The sequence below is a fragment of the Etheostoma cragini genome, chromosome 2 (assembly GCF_013103735.1).
Source record: "Etheostoma cragini isolate CJK2018 chromosome 2, CSU_Ecrag_1.0, whole genome shotgun sequence".
NCBI classification, from domain to species: Eukaryota; Metazoa; Chordata; class Actinopteri; order Perciformes; family Percidae; genus Etheostoma; species Etheostoma cragini.
In genome coordinates this window covers 26,135,912-26,154,342 of record NC_048408.1, presented here as the reverse complement: position 1 = coordinate 26,154,342, position 18,431 = coordinate 26,135,912, and the positions used below count along the sequence as shown (strand labels likewise).

Sequence of the window (18,431 nt, the reverse complement as noted above, 5' to 3'; positions counted from 1 at the left end):
GATGAGTAAACTGACTATAATGTGTAAAGGTGTGATGTGTGACCCCCATTTAACGGGAAAGAAGAGAATACTGCTATAGCAGGAACACAATAAGATTTGTTTCTTTTAAACAGATTTTTAGCTTTGAAAAAAGTTTCCATTACAACAGGGCTTCATTCAATTTATCAACATCAGGAATGGATAACCGGTAACTAAACAAGGATTTAAAAGCAAACCCATTGTTAACATTGGCATACAGGCAAAGTAAACGATTCAAAGTCACTAGAATATAAGACTAGCAAACACCATGGTTGAATGACATTTTCAGTATTTGCACAAGCTCTTGGACCAATGCATTTGTGTAGAAAGACTCCATCGTCGTCAGGACCTTTTGAATAGCTTTAACTACATCCTGTTTCTAGTAATTCCTGTTCATTTTACATGATGCATGAATCCACTGAATCACTTTGGCTGAGTTCAGGCCCAGTGATCTGAGTAACCGGTCTTTTTTTTTTTAGATACTGAAAGAAAACTGGGAGCTGGGGGATTGTCTCTCGTCCCATTTCCTGAATACTTTTCATATCTTGAAGTACATGGTGAAGGCTGAATATGAAACAAAAGGACGTGTATGAAAGACAGACGATGATATGAGTTTATTTTAGTCTTTGTTTGTTCCACGTCACCTCTTGTGTCAAAATATTTCATTTCTTTGTTTAGGTTAGAGGAAAGACCAGATAATCAAGTGAAACAGACAAGCCTCCTGGCTCTAGCTTGTTTTTGACATACAGGGATGATAACGAAGTTGTTATGTGGCTGGCAGTAAAAACACAGCTTCAACCCTGTGGTTCCACGGTCCCCTGAAGGACAAATACCTTTTCCAATGTGAGCATTTCTGCATTCGATGTTCTTAGTTTCCACTGTTACATCTTGATGTTCAGCTGGTATGAATCATGTATCCTTGTTGTTAACCATCTTAGTTTAGCATTTTACTCTGCTAACATTTGCTTATCCTTGCTAAATACAAGAGAGACAGTTGTCGTCTGTTTTGTAGACATTAGGACATAAACCAAAAGTATTGGACTAAAATATTTAAAGTTGCTACATGTAACTTTCAGTTTGTGGCAGTTTCTAGTGGCAGCTTTTGACAAAAGTTGTAGTGTTTTTATTAAACCTGCTGTCATAAAACTCTTTCCTTTAAGGGGCTGTGTTGCCCACTGTAGATTGCTAAGTCAGCGTTACCGAGAGGTCCTAGTCGCGATTAATGTTCAGAAAGAAAATAAATCATCAACAATAAGAGAATAAGTTTCAGATGCATTGTTGCATTTCAAGTGTTGCAGATGGTGACTTAGCCTGCTTTGGAGGACTGATGAGCTAAAATGGGTGTAACTGTCACTGTGTCACAAGCCAAAGCATTAAGAGGTTGTTGTAGCAACCAACGCTAAAATAACTTAAATAAATAAAGAGCATTTAACGAAACCCACGGATGCTTTACACAAGTAACGTTACAGGTGGACAAAGGAAAAGAAAATAGTAAGCCAACGCGGACTAAAAGGAAATGTCCACGCTAAAAGGAAGCTGGACGTAATTTAATGTCCGCTACTAACGTACAACCACATCACGCACTGTAAAGTTATTTTATGAATGAAATGGACGTCTCAGGCATGTTACTTATATTACATACCTGAGGGCCAATTCGGGTCAGTTTTGAAAGCCCGGCCGAGTGTGACTCACGTTATCGTTGTCTTTCAGTTTCCTGTTGCCTTTTCCTTTTTATTTGCTCTTTGTTTAATTTATTTCTTTCCTGTGATGGTCCTACCCCAGTAGCACCCATAACTACAACAGATAACTTCTAAAAGAAATCTGTGACCCATCAGAACGCGTTACTACAGTGCCGTCAACCAACCGTAGGATTCATCATCAGGCCACCATGAATGGGTCAACCGAATTTCATTGCAATAAATCTATTAGTGGCAGAGATATTTCAGTCCAAACCAAAGATTTGGACCCTCATTCTGCAGTGGACTCAAAACAAATGTAGTAAAAGTGTTGAATTGTGTAAAAAGCTGATAAACGGGGGCAAAGGAGAGGAAGCTGTGAATGATTTTCCCACTTCTGGGTTCATGTCACGGTCACACTACGAGATAACTCAAACTAATCTAAACTCTCAGCAGAATTTTTTTTTAAACAATTTTAAATAAAGGCAATTCAAAGGGCTTTACATAAGAGAGAAAGGCATTCGAAAGGGACATTTGATCTGTGAGTTTGTGAAAGGTTAAAAAATAACGCAAGTTGTGTATTGATAGCAGGCTACATTTTAAAGGGGCAGTCCACCAACTTTACACGTAAGAATAATTTTATTTGTTCTAAGTAGTAACACAGTAGACTTTCGGACTGTGTTTTCTGTGGCTCTGGCGGTTGCTTTGTAAAATCTGCCAAAATGACCCAGATGATGTCACAGTGATGTCATCAGTGTTAGCAATCTTGTTGGATTTGAAACTCCCTATAACTGAACACTTGCATTACATACTGCTGCAGTGGAAAGAGAGGGATTTAACAGATAGGGATGGTCTACTGACAAGACACCTATAGAGTTGCATTGTGGGAAATGTAGGATCCAGTGTTTGAACCTAACCCACACCAAGTAACTCGAGATAACTCTTGTTATGAATTGATACTATAAATAAAATTGAATTGAATTGAATTAAGCACTGAACGTCAGGATATCTTGATCTTTGCTGCGTTGATTGTGACCAGTTGGCCCTTACAGGACCAATTCATTGTTGGTTTTGGTCTTTTAATGGGATTTGTTAGCAATAACAATATAGACCTTATAAAGATCTTTTACAGCTGCCTGGTTCCAGATTGTTTTCATTGTGAACTCACCTGTGTGTGAACGGGTGTGTATCTTCAAGTTCTCCAGACGTGAGAAGCTCTTGTTACAGGTGGGACAATGGTGCGGCTTCTCATTGGTGTGTGTCCGGATATGAATCAGCATTTTATACCTATGACACATCAAACATTGAAATCTCTTTGAGTAACACACACACATAAAGAACTTTGCTTTTCAAATGTCCAGAATATTTCCGTAAGATGTGGCTGCTGATATTCAAATTAGAACCGGTTGTGTTACCATATACGGCTGCTAGAACAAATTTCATGATCCAGTCGAACAACCTCCCTACCTGGCATTTGCAGAGATGTGTAAGGCTGCGGCTCATAGACCAAGTAAACCACTATACTTTAGCTTTTCCACACTTTGTATGCACCCTGATGATTAAAAATACACAAACACCTCACAATATACTACATATAAAATATACTGCTAATATACTAAACAAACCTGGGAAAGCATACATGCGTTTTTAACTGGTTCTTGGATGAATTTGCAGTACTTTTAAGCAAACCTCTTTTCTTTCAGTTTGTCTCCCTTTTTACTAATATTACTTTGCCTGCCAAATGTCCTTAAAATTTGACTTTTAACCCATTTAGTGGTCCAGAAATCCAGATGGCTGTTTGGTCACTTCATGCATGCGTTGCCTTGAGACCTCTCTCATAATAACAGTAGTTGATGGACCCGCATAAAAGTTGATACATACTGTGTGTGTGTGTGTGTGTATGTATATGTATATGTATATGTGTATATATATATATATATATATATATATGTATATGTGTGTATATATATATATATATATAAAAATTACTATTTAAATTAACTCCTTTGACCTCATCGACCAAACTTGTTCTGTGACGCCAAACATTATTTAAACCCGCTAAACATTAATTTGAATATAGGTGGAGTTCCCAAGGTGTCTTAGGCTAAATTGGGTCAGAAGTGTGAAAATGATGCACAAGACACTAATATGTGATGGAATTAGGCAGTCATTAAAAAAACAGACCGCACGAACAATAACTATAACCAGAACTCTGAAAAGCTTTTAGTAGCTTATTTGGGGTTCCCCATTTCATGCGTCCTGTATATGATTGTTGTGCCTCATGGAATTGTGTTTGAATGTACAGTGATGACATGTGAAATCAAAACAAAACAAAACAAAACGAACTATAACAATGTGAACATCCACACTGCTGAGCAACAACGTATTTCAAACAGTCAAACACGCACTGCATGCTCTAGCTGATAATGATACATTACGGCAGACAATGTAGGCTACTGTACAATTACAGGAATGTCTGTAGTAATGTCCTGCATGGATGTGAATTTAGGTACATTTTATTAACCCAAAAATGTATTTCCTATTATTTTGGTTCGGTTCCATGCTCTTACTTGTATCAGTGTTTCATTGTTATTGCAGCTATGATGCCGGCATTTCCCCTCCGGTGATAAAGGTTTCTCTTATCATAGATGTTTGTGAGAACAGTGTGAACCTACCTGGCATTGAAGCCCCTGCCGTTACGGGCACAGCCCTCCCACTGGCAGCAGTACCCACAATCCTTTTCAGGCTTGACGTGAAAGTCGTTGATGTGATCCACCAGGTCCTGAAGCGAGTCGAACAGCAGATGGCACTAGAGGATACAGAAGGAGAGAGTCCATTTCACACGTTACACGTTTTATGTAACTTCACATCAAGATTTTTTGGCGGGTTTCTTTTGATTTAAAAGTTTCCAATCCATAACTTTCATAATGCTTTTCTTGAGTCTTGTTTGAATTCATTCTTAATGATCAAAAAGGAAGAAAAAGTCTGACATAATTCTGATGTAAAATCATGTCCAGGCACACAAGGTTGAGGCCAAAAAGTAATTAAAAAAAGGCTTTTAATACATAGGGCAAAACATTAAAACTATACCAACGCGTGTCAGCTTGACCTTTATATACATACATACGTAGAATAAAGGCAGCTTACACTTGAAAGGGGAGAGAGAGGGAAATGACATGTAGCACAGGGCCACGGGTCCGAGTCAAACCCACAGCTGCTGCATCAAGGAGTGAATCTCCATCATATAGATAGATAGATAGATAGATATGGGCGCCCGCTTTACCAGGGGAGCTACCCAGGTGCCCACAGGTGACATATTTAAATAGATTCTTTAATACAACCAACAATCCAAAATCCCCAAAATATTTAACACAACAAAGGAAAGCAGCACACCCTCACATTTCGTATCCAACAACACATGGATGTGTTGAATGAATACATGATTAATCAAGTGTCAAAATAGTTTCACTATTGTGTACTACTACCTCTATCTCTGTCATTATTAGACCTAGTTCTTTACACCACCTAGTGTTCAAAGTAATAGTTGCAGTCCTTTTCACACAGCTCACTACAATACATTCTTACAGTAAACATTCTGTGCATTTGATGAACTTGTTGTCCATGATCGCTCAACTGAGACTATTTAATGTATTTTATGTATGGTCGTTGTCAATGTGGCAAACTTATATTATATACTCACTTATATTGTCATGGGACAGGGTAGTAAGTACTGATACAGAATGCAGTGTAGTGACACAAGCTTCTCAGTGTGCATTGATATGTTTTTGTTTCCATAATTATATTCACCTTCATCCAACGGCAGGCCAGCTGACCGTCCAATGAGGGCTCTGGTGATACCTGCTTGTCTCTGTTTTGAGTGATGAACATGGAGGAGGGAAAGCTGTATGCCCTCGGGGGGCTTCCAATCGGCAGGTAAAATGGGTAGCCCTGCGGTGAAGCTCCACCCTCCAGACCTCGATGACGAGCTGGTTCCTGGAAAAGAGGAGGATGGAGAGAAAGGTAAGATCAACCAAAGAAGACAAGCTTGTTCCAGTGCTATATACTGCTTATTTATAGACCACCATCTTTGGTTCTGTATACATTGGTGGATGATCATATGAAGGTGTTTTTAACAGCGCTGTCTCCAAAGAAATGACGTTCCCATACAACTAAACTGCATTCTCAAGGGGTACGTATGTCCTCCTGGAAAATTTTGTTTGTTTTTGACACATCACAAATGCTTCTCTTATTAAATTCTGTGTAAGGAGGAGGTAGGGGTGGATGAATGGATGGGTCATACAAACATGGGACGTTTAATTCACCCAGGAGAACGCTATTTGTCCTGTTGGAAAAAAGGGGCACGTTCAATCCCAAAACTTGTGATATTAAAAAGGCAGAGCACTAGCCCACACAACACGATATACAATGCAACACCGTCTAAGTTCAAATAAAGGTGTTGCTACGTTTTGTGGGTGGCTGAACGTAAATTAAAGCTCTGAACAACTGCAAATCGTTAAAAACATAAAATACAGATACATAAATAACTAGAATAAAAACTATTCAAATTAATTATAAAACCAACAAAAACTAAGGCCTGCATATGAAATAGACCAGAAGTCGATATAACTTGTTTAATAAAAGGCATGGCTAAAAAGGTAGGTTTTAGGTTTGCCTTTAAAAATATCAACACTCTCTGCTACCCATTTAAATTCAAGAAAACGTTTACTTATTTTAACTTGCGTTGGCTACGTAACTTTGATCACATATGTAACATACTTCATCCATCACAAACCATTATTCCTTTCTAAACACAACCAAGCAGACTTGTTTGATTCACAACATTATCCTTGTTTTTAAAACTGTGACCACTTCCCAACTTGTGCGTTGCTGCTACAAAGACGTGTTGAAACAAATATTTCCTGGGAGAAAATATGGTTTCCTCTAAACGAAACTGAGAATGCAGTTTAGTTAAAGGGGGAAATATTTGTTTTGGAGACAGGGTTGTTTTTAAAGCTGGTCTAAAGGTCTGCATGTTAGAAATTGGGATGGAAATCCATATTTATCTGCTAAGTGAATTAGTATGGACACAAAGCTGCAGCCAACAATTTCAAAGAAATCTTTGAAATATGTCTGGGAGACATAATGAGTGTGTCTCAAACTCCACTTCTAATGTTTTAGACAATTTAAATGGGTACTTTCTGAGCAAAAAAGAAGAATCTGTGCCAAGAGATGGGACTTGATGCTCTAACAAAAGAAACAGTGTGTTTCATGTTTTACCACTCAAGCATGCCTAGAATTTGATTTAGACAGAGTCAGTGGATGGCTGTGTGCTGTGTGCAGACATTGCACCAGAAAATTAGATTCATTCCCAGGATCCCAATTCAATTCAATCCTGTTGAAGAAGAGTGGAGCACATTCAGCCACAATCAGTAGCTAGTTGCATTCTTCTGAAAAGACGGTGGTCATGCCTATGGATAGGATTAACTGCCAACCTAAAGACGATAAGGTTGCAAACAAGTAAAATTCCAAAAATGTCACTACTCCTTTTACCCGCGATGGCCCTTTTCATATGCCACCAGTGTGTGTTCCTCTATAGTGTGTAACAGTAGCTATTTATCATAAAGGGCCACAGACAATTCTATTAGTTAGAGATTTTCAAAAGCTAGTATTAGGACCTGCCAAAAAAGCAAGTCAAGGGCACCTTCTACTTCTTATTCTTCTATATTCTTTTTTACTTTTTTTAATGTATTATTCTTACACTTTTGTTTGATGACACAGCAGACCCAGCTGAATGTACTATCCCGTTGAAAATTACATTACGGGATATCGACCGCTGTCCTTAAAATACTTACAATGCATCTTCTCTGGCTGTATTCATTAGATTTTTTGTGAGGATTTCTTTTTATTCTCTCATTGTCTTTCCGTCTCTGCACAGTGTTTTCATGTATGTTACACCTGCACCATTTCCAGTCTTGATTGAGTTTGATCGCAATTACTTTCGCAATCACTGAACAGTCATTCAAATATCTTTCATAACATATATAAAGACATTGTGTGAAACGAGACGTATTAGACAATATGTTCATAATTGGAAAGCTGTTGTTAGTGTGGTCTCAGTGTGAGAACGCCTGCACTCACCCGTGAGAAGAGATGTGGCTGAGGGCTGCTGCTGCAGTGAGGGGATTCCAGGGGTGAGGAAGGGAAGGGGGAGGAGGGGGAGGAAGGAGACGGGGAAAGGGAGGAAGCATGGCGGGAGGAGGGGGACAGGCTGAGGTCCATGGCTGGAGGACTGAAGCAGGACCCGGGTCGTTCTTGAGGTGAAAACTGGGACTCTAGATAGGAAGTTAGAGTTAAAACAGGGATGAAGTTACATTTGTCAGACTGAAGTAAAGGCTTTCCACATATTGACTCATAAGCAATGTTGAACTTTAGTTGTAAGTAGCCTACTTAGTGTATAACTGAGGTTTAAAAGTTGCTGTAAATTTGGAAATTTTAACCAATAATAAACCACAGTTTTCTAGCCCAATATTTCTGTTGGAAATCCCAAAAATTGGGTCAACGAGTTGGATAAAAACTTGGCTAGTCACTGTTAGGAACACGTTAAAAATCCCACATAGTTGTTGATTTGATTGTATTGATTACTATTGCTGTTAAGTGCACAGTTTTCCAATCTTGCTGTTAGAAAACTCATAAATATGTGAAGTACCCATCCCATCCTTGTGCCTCTATTTGGGAAGATTTAGCTCCTCAGAACTAAAGATCATAAGAGGCACAAAAATGAGAGGGCGAAAATGACATTATTAAACACCATTACACAGAGAATAGATAATAACAGCCATTAGACAAAGTATTATGGATGTAAAGTGTGAAGTTTTACCGTCCATTCATATTGCCACAGGGGCCATTTTGTGATTATCGTTGCTGTCACTTCCTGTCCACATCATGCTCTTCTTGTTTTGAGCCACACTGACAAATGTGGGAACAATGTATGTCTATTTTATTTGAGGACAGCTACCATTCATTAGATTTACAATATTAAGTTACTGGGAAAGTGAGAACACAGAATCCACTTACTGTTCTATTGCATCATAACAGTCTTAATCCTGGTAACACGGCATCAGCAAAGGCATGTTGTGTGTGCAAAGACGTAATTTCTTTGTGGGGGGGGGGGGGGGGGGGGGGGGGGGGTTAAGCACTCCACTTTAGAGCAAAATTAAAATTTTGAGCCTCAAACACTTCATTTCCTGCACTCTGGTGAAGATTTCTGCTTTCTAGTTATGGTGCAAATGTCTTTTATTTTTGCAAAGGAAGTTGCACTGGCCAGTTTTGGTTATTGGGTGGGTGGTAACACCCCCACCCCCTGTAAATTACACCTATGCGCCTGTGTAAGAGAGAGGGTAGAAATGATGGAGACCTTGTCGATATGTCTGTTGATATTGTGATTCGGGCTTCAGTTTACGTAGTTAACTCTTACCTGGGGAGGAGGGGGGAGACGGAAAGGTCGTGCATAGCAGGCGTGGTCGTGTTGTGCTGAGAGGGGCGCTGATAGAGGAAGGATAAGCCCTCTTTCCTAATTTGACTGGACCATGTGTCCGTCCCTTGGGAAGCTTCAAGTCCAGCGGCTCGTCCAATGACAGCATGGCTGCTAGATGCTTCTGCCCACCTGAGGAGAGAGAACCATGTGTTAATAAACTATCAGACGTGGGGACTCGAGTTTGATGCTCTGACTTAAGTCACAATTCAGTTGCTCACACAGTGACTTCCGACTTAACTTTAAACTCATCCTCAAAAAACTTTAGACTAGACTCAGACTTAAGATGCGGGAATCATGAATGATCTTTATTTTTAGGAAACTTAAAAATATTATTCCCCTCCCTGCGTAACTTACCTACCTACGTAAAATAAAAGAGGACAAACAAACATGTCAACCGCACTGGAGGCTACTGTGCCATTTGTCATGAAACAAGGCCCCAATCAAGATTGTTGCCCCCTTTGCAACATGATGTCCCATATTAAACTATTATAAGAGCAGGTTTAAAATAAGCTTTGTGGTACAAATGATCACGCCAAATGTTTTGTCATCCTCATAATAAATCTTAATGCCACTTTGACTAATAGTTTTAAAGCATACTTTCATTGATATGTGTAAAAAGCCAATGCTAAGCTAATGCTAAACACACAAAAAAACAGTCAGCAGAGGTTGCCTTGCTCCAACATCAACATTTCTGCTTCAGTTAGCTTTGATAAGGACACTAGTTTAACACATTGAGCCTATGTGGAATATTAATAAAAAATAAGATTTGGAGATTGTTAGACATTTGGGATTACCGAGTAGTTCAATAACATCTCAGGACAGGACATTTAATTATTCATTGACTTAATATACGTCACAAAGTTATAGTATAACTTCCCTTTTGGGAAGGTATGAACGTAAAGGACTGCAGTCTATTTTAAACTAATTCAACTTTTCTTTACTCCATGCCTCCCATGACTCTACCATGCTCTGTCAATCTCTCTGGCTCTGACAGGGACCCGGAGTTCTCTTGTGGGTGTTAACCGCTACAGGAAGTCCCTCCCCCCTCTCACAGTGGACTGAGACAAGTCTGATTCATCAGTCAAAACACGTCCGCTACTTACAGTTGTAATCAAAACAACCTCACGAGTCTTGCAATCTGCCACTGACATTAGTGCAAGGCGGATAACTGAAGCGATGATGACAACGCAGTGTGACTGTGACGAAGGAAAACACTTGGTAACTGCATTTACATCTTCTCTATAAAAATGTCTGCCTTTCTTTTTATAAACAGCTGTATCATTCGACTTGTTTGCTGTTCTAAAAATCTGTTTGGCTTTTGAATGATTGTAAAATAATTCCAGCAACATTAGTCCCAGTCACAGACAGATCACATGACATCAGCATTTAAATGATGTGGCTTACAGTATAGACAAAATAAACCACATGAAGACAGCCAGTGTAGTTTCTGTGGTAAACAGAGGATAAATAACTGAAAGTGACGTACAACACATTTCAAATGATATGGCAGGTAGGAATTAAAATTACCCAAAGCAAGGGGGCAAGCCAATTATTCACAACAATTGGAGTAATTATAATAAAGGACTGTTCAATTTTTCTGTGTGCAGTCCACAAGCTTCGACTTTTCAAAAATAAAAGCTTGTGTTTGGTCCGCTATGTTTATGTACGTTGGTGTTTTCGATGTTTTTTAACTTAGACTTAGACCTAGACTTAGACTTAGACTTCTCTTTATTGATCCTTTTGGGATGACTCCCGCAAGGAAATCGAAACCGTATGGCAATCATGCTAATGAATAATTCTTTTAACATTTTAGCAGATGTCTTAGTTACAACATGATGGAACTAGCAAAGCAGTTTTGTGTTTATATATGTGGGTGGGATTCATTCAGTTTGGGAAATCGCACGGTTTCGACAAAGCTACAGCTCAAATTGTCTGGCTGACTAAACAGGGAGGGACCCATCTGCTAGCGATGGGGGGCCAAGACTGAGAGAGCTAGATGAAAAAATATGGACCAAACAACCAACATAGACATTTAGCTGTTTTCATGAATACAAAAGTTGGGTGACTAAATTAAGTTGGATGACCCTCCCCTCAACAAACAATAAAAAGACACGACCCTCCCCTGAGCAAGCACCTCAAGCCAGCGTAGAAACTTTTTTACAATGCTAGGGCTTACTGTTAAACTTAAACAGAAGAGAGACGAGCTTTTTTTAACTACAAAAGTTGGTATAATTCTATATAATAGAGGTGTATTGGTCATTAGTCTATATCCTTGAAATATTTTGAAAAAAGGGTCTAGCAAAGGGAGATTCAGTTTTTTACCTGGGAGGACAACACAAGGGTTGATTTAGAAAGCAGATTTTCTGTTTTTATTTGTTTCTCAACTGAGCATTATTGGAGTGATAGGCATATTTTATTCCTGACATCAGATTTATCTGTTGTCCTGTTCTTGTCCATGTATTCTAAGAACATTCCGTCAATTTGAGAGTAATAGCAGGGTCCAATTCAGCATTGTGAGTTGTAATGGCTGCTCAGCTCCCAAGGGGAAAAACCTCTGAGAATCATTATGAGGTCGGTTTGTTACTGGGATCTTCTACATTTCTGTGGTGGAGCTTCACTGAAGGGCTTCACACGATTCTGCAGTAGCTCTTCAACTTATCGTGCTATGATACTCAGGGTGAAGCATGAGACCAAAAGCCAGCCTGGTCCATGACTCAACTCGTAAGTTCTTGTTAGACGGAATGACTCAAGAACCAGATATCTGCTTCAAAGGGAAACAAATCTCACAGGAGGAAACCAAAGCGGTGGAAGCAGTGAAGTGGACCAGACCTGCAGGGGGACGGGGGAGCTTGACAGCTGGTGTGAAAGTTGACACAACACGCACTCTGTTTTTCAGGAACACTCTGCCTCTCACTCGCGCTGTTGCACAACATTCACACCTGAGAGCGGCTGGAACATCCTCAGTCATCTGTTGGTTTTAAGATAATCTCTGTAAGTCTAATACCTGAGTTTACCATCACTGTATCTGTAAATCTGATATTTACTGTATACAGCAGGGGTCTTCAACGTTTTCCAGGCCAAGGACCCCCAAACTGATGGCGAGATGGAGCGGGGACCCCCTAATTATATATATTGTATAAAATTGTGTTATATCAAACTGGTCCTATAGTGCCATGTGTGCATTGATGACTGAAAGACATCTTCTGCCTCCATTTATCTGTTTAGTACAGTGTGTTGAATTCATGTTAATGTGTATTTAAGGCCATTTCAATTGGTGGAAAAAATTGCAGGGGGGGGGGAATATAAAAAAAAGTCTAATCAACCAAAACTTTCGCGACCCCCATGCAGTACCTCCGCGGACCCCCTAGGGGTCGCGGACCCCCTGTTGAAGACCCCTGGTATACAGTATGATGAGTGTACTGTAAAGTTCATACTCTACGCTATGCTTTGAAGGAAAAGCGACAAGACAAATTAAATATATAATATTTAATGTATAAAATAGTTTGAGGGAGTCTGCTCTGTATTTTCTCGGCACAAAGGGCGTGTCCAACGGGCATAGTTCAAATGACTCTGTACACAAATGAAGAGTCCTCCCACCAATCAACGATCCGGGTGATGTAGAAGCAACAGCGGCGTCAACGGGTTGCTGCCGTTGCTGCGCTTCGGTAGTGTTCGGTGGCCGCTATGTTGAATGTAAACAACAAGCTGCTTGGTCGCTTCTCTATCTTAGTCAAGTTAAACCCGCCAATAGCGCGCCAGGTAGATAAGCCAGTTAGTTATTGGTTCCCGCAAACTTGTAAACTGGAGCAGAAGAATTAAACATGGGCGGGGTTTACCCAGTTTTTAAACAAAGCTAAGCTAATCACTTTCTAACTGCAACTTAAAAGTGGTATCCATTTCCCTAACTCTCTGCAAGAAAGCACACAACTGTATTTCCCAAAACGTCAAACTAAAAATTTGACGTAGAGCTGGGCAATGTATTAATATTATATTGATATCAGTATACTGTGTAAGACTAGATACCATCTTAAATTTTAGATATCAAAATATATCACACAAGAAATGTTGTCTTTTAAAATGATGCAATTTTCTGAATTTACCACAGTTCTAGCTGTTCTGTTATTTGCCTTTACCGCATAGTTGTTATATCTACATTATGAACGATTATTTATCAAAAATCTCTTTGTGTGAAGATTTTGCGAAAGCACCAATTCTAAACCTTAAAATATCACCGCAATATTGCCATTTTTTTATGTGGGCAAAGATAACGTGATATTTGATTTCCTCCATATCGCCCAGCTCTATTTTGACCTTGGATCCCTTATCTTGCAGACTTTTTACTTTCACTGGAAACTTTACACCCACAGCACAATGTTTTTTTTCTAGCCAGTTGTTATATACTCAGCCAGTATAGCTCCTAAATGGCGCCAGACGTGAGTTACGAGTAGATTTGTGACACAACTGAAAAACTTCTGTTGGGTGGCTCCCTATATGGCTCTTTAATGATAGCTGGCAGTAGAAGAAATCTTAATTTACTTTCACTGGCTGGTTTTCCCAAACACAATCTGGGATTAAAACCGGCAACTTTGCAACTACATGTACACCTCTTTAACTTCTAAACTCGCTGTCACCACAAATTCTTCCACAATCACTGACAGGATCCACCGACATAATATGAGGCAGAGGCTAAACCACAATGAAGTCAGTGTTTAGGTCCGTGTGCCGGCCTGCCAGCTACCTCACCACACTGGTTTCACATTCCACAGCAACCTCACTGACTTCTCCAACTCACACACACACACACACGCTGCTATTCAGAGTTATTGTGACGGCACGCACATACAGGACCATATGTATCCAGGCACGCATGCAGACTGGAGTCACACCAGCAGGCATGCTCAAAACTCATAAACACACGTGAGCCCACCAGCTCCAGCAGCTCCTCCCCCTCCTTTCCCTCAATGACCTGCGTTTGGGCAGCATGCCCGGACCTCTTATGGATCCCCTTCTGCCTATAAAAACACATACTTTGACTATTCACACACTTGCACACAAACATATGTACTTGTGCACACATGCATGCACACACGGCCACATACAGTAGAGTGCATATTTTAAACACATGTAAGGAGCAGCGCGCACACACACGCACACACACACACACACACACACACACATTTTTGTGTTTGTATATTTGTGAGGACCCTCATTGACATAATGCATTCCCTAGACTGTAACCTAAACCATCAAAACTAAATGCCTAAACCCAATCCTTACCCCTCTATTTTAACATTATGTAAACCTAATTCTAACCTTAACCTTACAGAAATGCCCTTAACCTTACAGAAACACAAACACACACACACACACTCACATGAGCACTTATATTGGTCAGAAACCCATATTCTGTGTACTGCAGCTTGCACATGCATACACACTTGCACATGCAAATAAACATTAATTCACTCTTAGAACATAAGCAGAAACTAAACTCTTTGCCCCCAGACGATGTTAAGGAGTTCATACAGTCCATACAAACCCAGTGTTGTTAATGCCCCTATGTCCATTTACATTCAGTCCAAACACACACACACATATATATAGATGTATCCATATACTTCAACATGCACATACACACAAAACCTCACTTTTAGAAACATACGGAAACTAAATGTTTTTTTATTATATGTAAAACAGTGAAGATACACATTCAGAGTGTATGACCCCCTCGGGTGTAATGTACACTAACACACAAATGAAAGAGTCTCCCCCTCTTCTCTTACAGGAAACTTTTGCTTCCATGGCGCCCCGATCTGGCCTCTCCCTCTCTGTTTTTTTTTATACCTCTCTCTCTACTTCCCTCCCTCTCACTCCTTCCTGTGGTTTTCCTCTCCCAGTCCTCCAGCAGAGCATACCTCTCCCGTTCTCCTCCCCTCTCCGCTGCCCTTAGCACCTCCCACTCCTTTTTAATTCTCCAGAACATTTCTAAAACCTTCCAATTTTCTTTTAATTTCTAGTCATTGTGTTGTCACATCACTCAGTCAGTCTTGACTTCAGGGTAGATTTTAATAATTTCCACCTCAACAGAGAATACATCAATTTATAAAAAAAGACAAAGGGTATAATTGCGAAGATAGAATCTCAAGTTGCTCAGAACATGAGCAGGATTGGAGAATGAACTCTTGTTTTTAAATGTTATTTAATCGTTGTTGTTTTTTCAGGAAGAGGATGGATTTTTTTGGAGACGGAGGAGAGACAGAAGACGGTCCATCACTCTAGGAATGATGTCAGCTATTGTTTTTATGGTTTACATCCTTTGATCTTTCCATCCCACGTCCTTATAAGGTATTACACAAAGTTGCAGCAACAGTGAGGATGACAGGAGGCTTTGTTTTTATGACCTGGAGGCATAGAGAGACAGAATTAGAGATACTGACTGCAAAGGCGGAGGTGCATTAATAGGAAATGGCTGGAATTGGCTGAAACTGGACACCTGTTTGAACAGCAAATATCCATGAACATTTCAATGGGCCTAAAAAACCAAAAGGATATAGTGGTTTGAGTTTAGGGGAAAAGGACATAGTGAGGGGTTGAGAAGCATGGAGAGAACACCAGGGGGTCCTGTTACCACACGGACACGGGTGAGATGGACACAAGCCAAACGTATTGTTGTTCTTGGAGGCAAAGGTTTTCTTTAAAGACGCAAAACAAGCAATGGTGAAAGTATTTCTCGTATTGCATAATGTTTTAGACTGTTTTTAAGGGCCCAAGCCTACTTAGGTCCTCTGAAACAGTAATGACAATATCACATTTCAAACTCAAATCACAAAAACAAAACCACCACCATTGCAGTCCGGTGGTTTTTTCTGCCGCCACGGCAGCAAAAGGAAATTTACTGTCAGTGTTCACAGCTTTTGAATGTGTTGAACCACTGTTTTATATTGTGTCAGCTGTGATTCACAGCATGCTCTCAGTGCCAGCATTCTGGAGAGTGAATTTCTCTCAGGACGAGAAAAATGGCGTATTTGGAGACAAGAGGGCGAGCAGGCGGTGAAAACGGAAAATAGAAAAACTGAGAGAAGAAGAAAGGGAGGGAGGGAAAGTCAGACGTCGGCTCCCACCCTTTCCTCTCCTCACACTTTTCCCATTATTTTTCTCGGTATTATCCCCCCCCCCCTTTCTTTCTCTCTCTCTTGTGTCTCAGCAGCTCTAAGTGATGCAACTCTGCAGAGCAAGTCTGCAATAGCCACCAGTAGAGCCTGCAGTGTCTCTCGCACTGACACTGGCGTCTTTACCATTTAAGAGGGGAGTGGTGTGGCGGCTGTCAGGGAGGAGGAGCGGGGGAGTAATCCCTCAAGACAGAAATTATTTAGTTCTTCACTAGAAAAAGGCTCTTACCACACTTAGCGTACGTCTCTCACTTCAAGACTTTGCAACAGCAGTTAGACTTGATTTTTTCTGAGATAAAAAACAGAATTGGCTGCTTATTTCATACATGGGTTTTATTTAAAGTATTTGTTTATAGTAGCTACTTTAGCTCTGTATATGCTTCAAAACATCTGAAAGGAGACAAGACATTTGGTATTCTACTTCTGCATTGAAAGAAGTGTTCTCTTAACGTCCATAAGTCCAAAAGGACTATTCATTAAGAAAAAGAAATGGCTGATGTGAATTGCGCTTGTGCATTTTTTTTTAGTTTTTTTCGATAAAAGTTTAAAAGGGTAACATTTTCTTATGAAATATGTTAATACTTAACAGGTGGTTTTATTTTTCAATGATTTCAAAGCAGCCTTGACACAGTCAAAATATGTCCGGTCACAATCTGTGGGTTGTCAAACTGGGAATCTGGAAATCTGGGAAAAATGTATAAACAAGACTTGGCAGGTTGACCGAAATTGGTGAATTACACGTGCAAAATAACTTGTAACTAAGTGAGTATATGCAATTACCAAATGGGAGACAGGAGACACATATTATTTTTTAAGATTATTTTTTGGGCATTTTAGGCCCCCCATTTCCACAGGACAGATGAAGACATGAAAAGGGAGAGAGAGAGGGAGAATGACATGCACCAAAGGGCAGCAGGTTGGAGTTGAATCCACGGCTGCCGCGCCGAGGTGCAAACCTCCACACATGCGCAAACTCCACCAACTGAGCTTCCCCGGCAACTGAAGACAACTATTTTGAGTCAGATGGGAGCTATACAAATGGAGAGGAGATCAGTTGGGGTCGGTGGAGTGATGCAGGAGGGCTGTAATAAAGGATAAACCCACCTCATCCCACTTTATCCCTTTCTAGCTCACACAATAATACTTAGCCATGTATAGTCATGACATACAAACTTCCAGCTGATACTATTTTGGATGAACCTTCTTACTCCCTGTAAATGGAGGCTTCTTCCTTCAAGGAGGACAACAAAGTTTACCAGTTTTAATAATTTTCCCATAAAGGAAAATTAAACTAAGCTTTTTTTGTTTTTTTAGAAACACTCTGCATTCACTTTGAAATGGGAGAAAATCATACTTAACTTACTATTAACAATGGATCAAATTACTGCACGTACTGCAAAAGGGGTCGCTCGTAGTGACGTCTTTCAGCTCTTTGTTTTACTTCACTGTTTTGGTTCCCTCCCACTTCTCTTATAGTGCTGTTTCCAAGCGCACAAGCAGCTGTTTTCAGCAAAAAAGCAAGGTCCGAGAATCAAGGAGGAATTATCGCGGAGCTATAGCCGAGGATCCACAAGAGCAGGCTTTCCGGAAACAGTGCAGCTGGGGCTGCTAACTCTGCCCAAACAGCTGACGTGTTTGTGTGACACCTCCAAGGAAGTGTCATCCCTTTAAAACACATTTGCTCGTTGCCAAACTCCTTCAATCCTAGTCGATTCCACCGAGGAGGCCCGGAAGAAATGAGAGGAAGGGCGGCTAGTGGAGGAGACAGGGATGCAATTTGGGACATACCCATAGTGAAGCAACAACAAGAAGTCCCTCAGGAACTGGAGAGTAAAACAAAGCTAAGGAGAGTGAATTAAATGTGTCACTCCGTCAGACCGCTGATCTTAAATGAATGCCACTGTTGCCCAGATTTTTCTGAATGCGTACATAGGCAACTGTTTGCTATCACAACAACCTTATGAAGTGATAATATGTCAATTTTGTGTTTCGGCTTGTTCTTCTGCCCCCAAGTGGCCAAAATAATCACGTCAT

The 18,431-nt window shown here is 40.2% G+C and overlaps 1 protein-coding gene across 2 annotated transcripts in view; it reads right to left on the bottom strand.

The window, feature by feature from the left end:
- LOC117960107 (zinc finger protein GLIS2-like) overlaps positions 1-18,431 on the bottom strand; it is a 30,943-nt gene that overhangs the window by 4,478 nt on the left and 8,034 nt on the right. For both annotated transcript variants that reach the window (XR_004660068.1, XM_034897695.1), the window contains exons 2-6: positions 9,169-9,357; positions 7,833-8,026; positions 5,502-5,687; positions 4,370-4,503; positions 2,863-2,981 (exon numbers count right to left, since the gene is read on the bottom strand). Coding sequence is in view for 1 of the 2 variants with exons in the window: in XM_034897695.1 (XP_034753586.1) it covers positions 2,863-2,981; positions 4,370-4,503; positions 5,502-5,687; positions 7,833-8,026; positions 9,169-9,334 (799 nt within the window). In the remaining variant the exon portion in view is untranslated. The remainder of the gene's footprint in view (positions 1-2,862; positions 2,982-4,369; positions 4,504-5,501; positions 5,688-7,832; positions 8,027-9,168; positions 9,358-18,431) is intronic.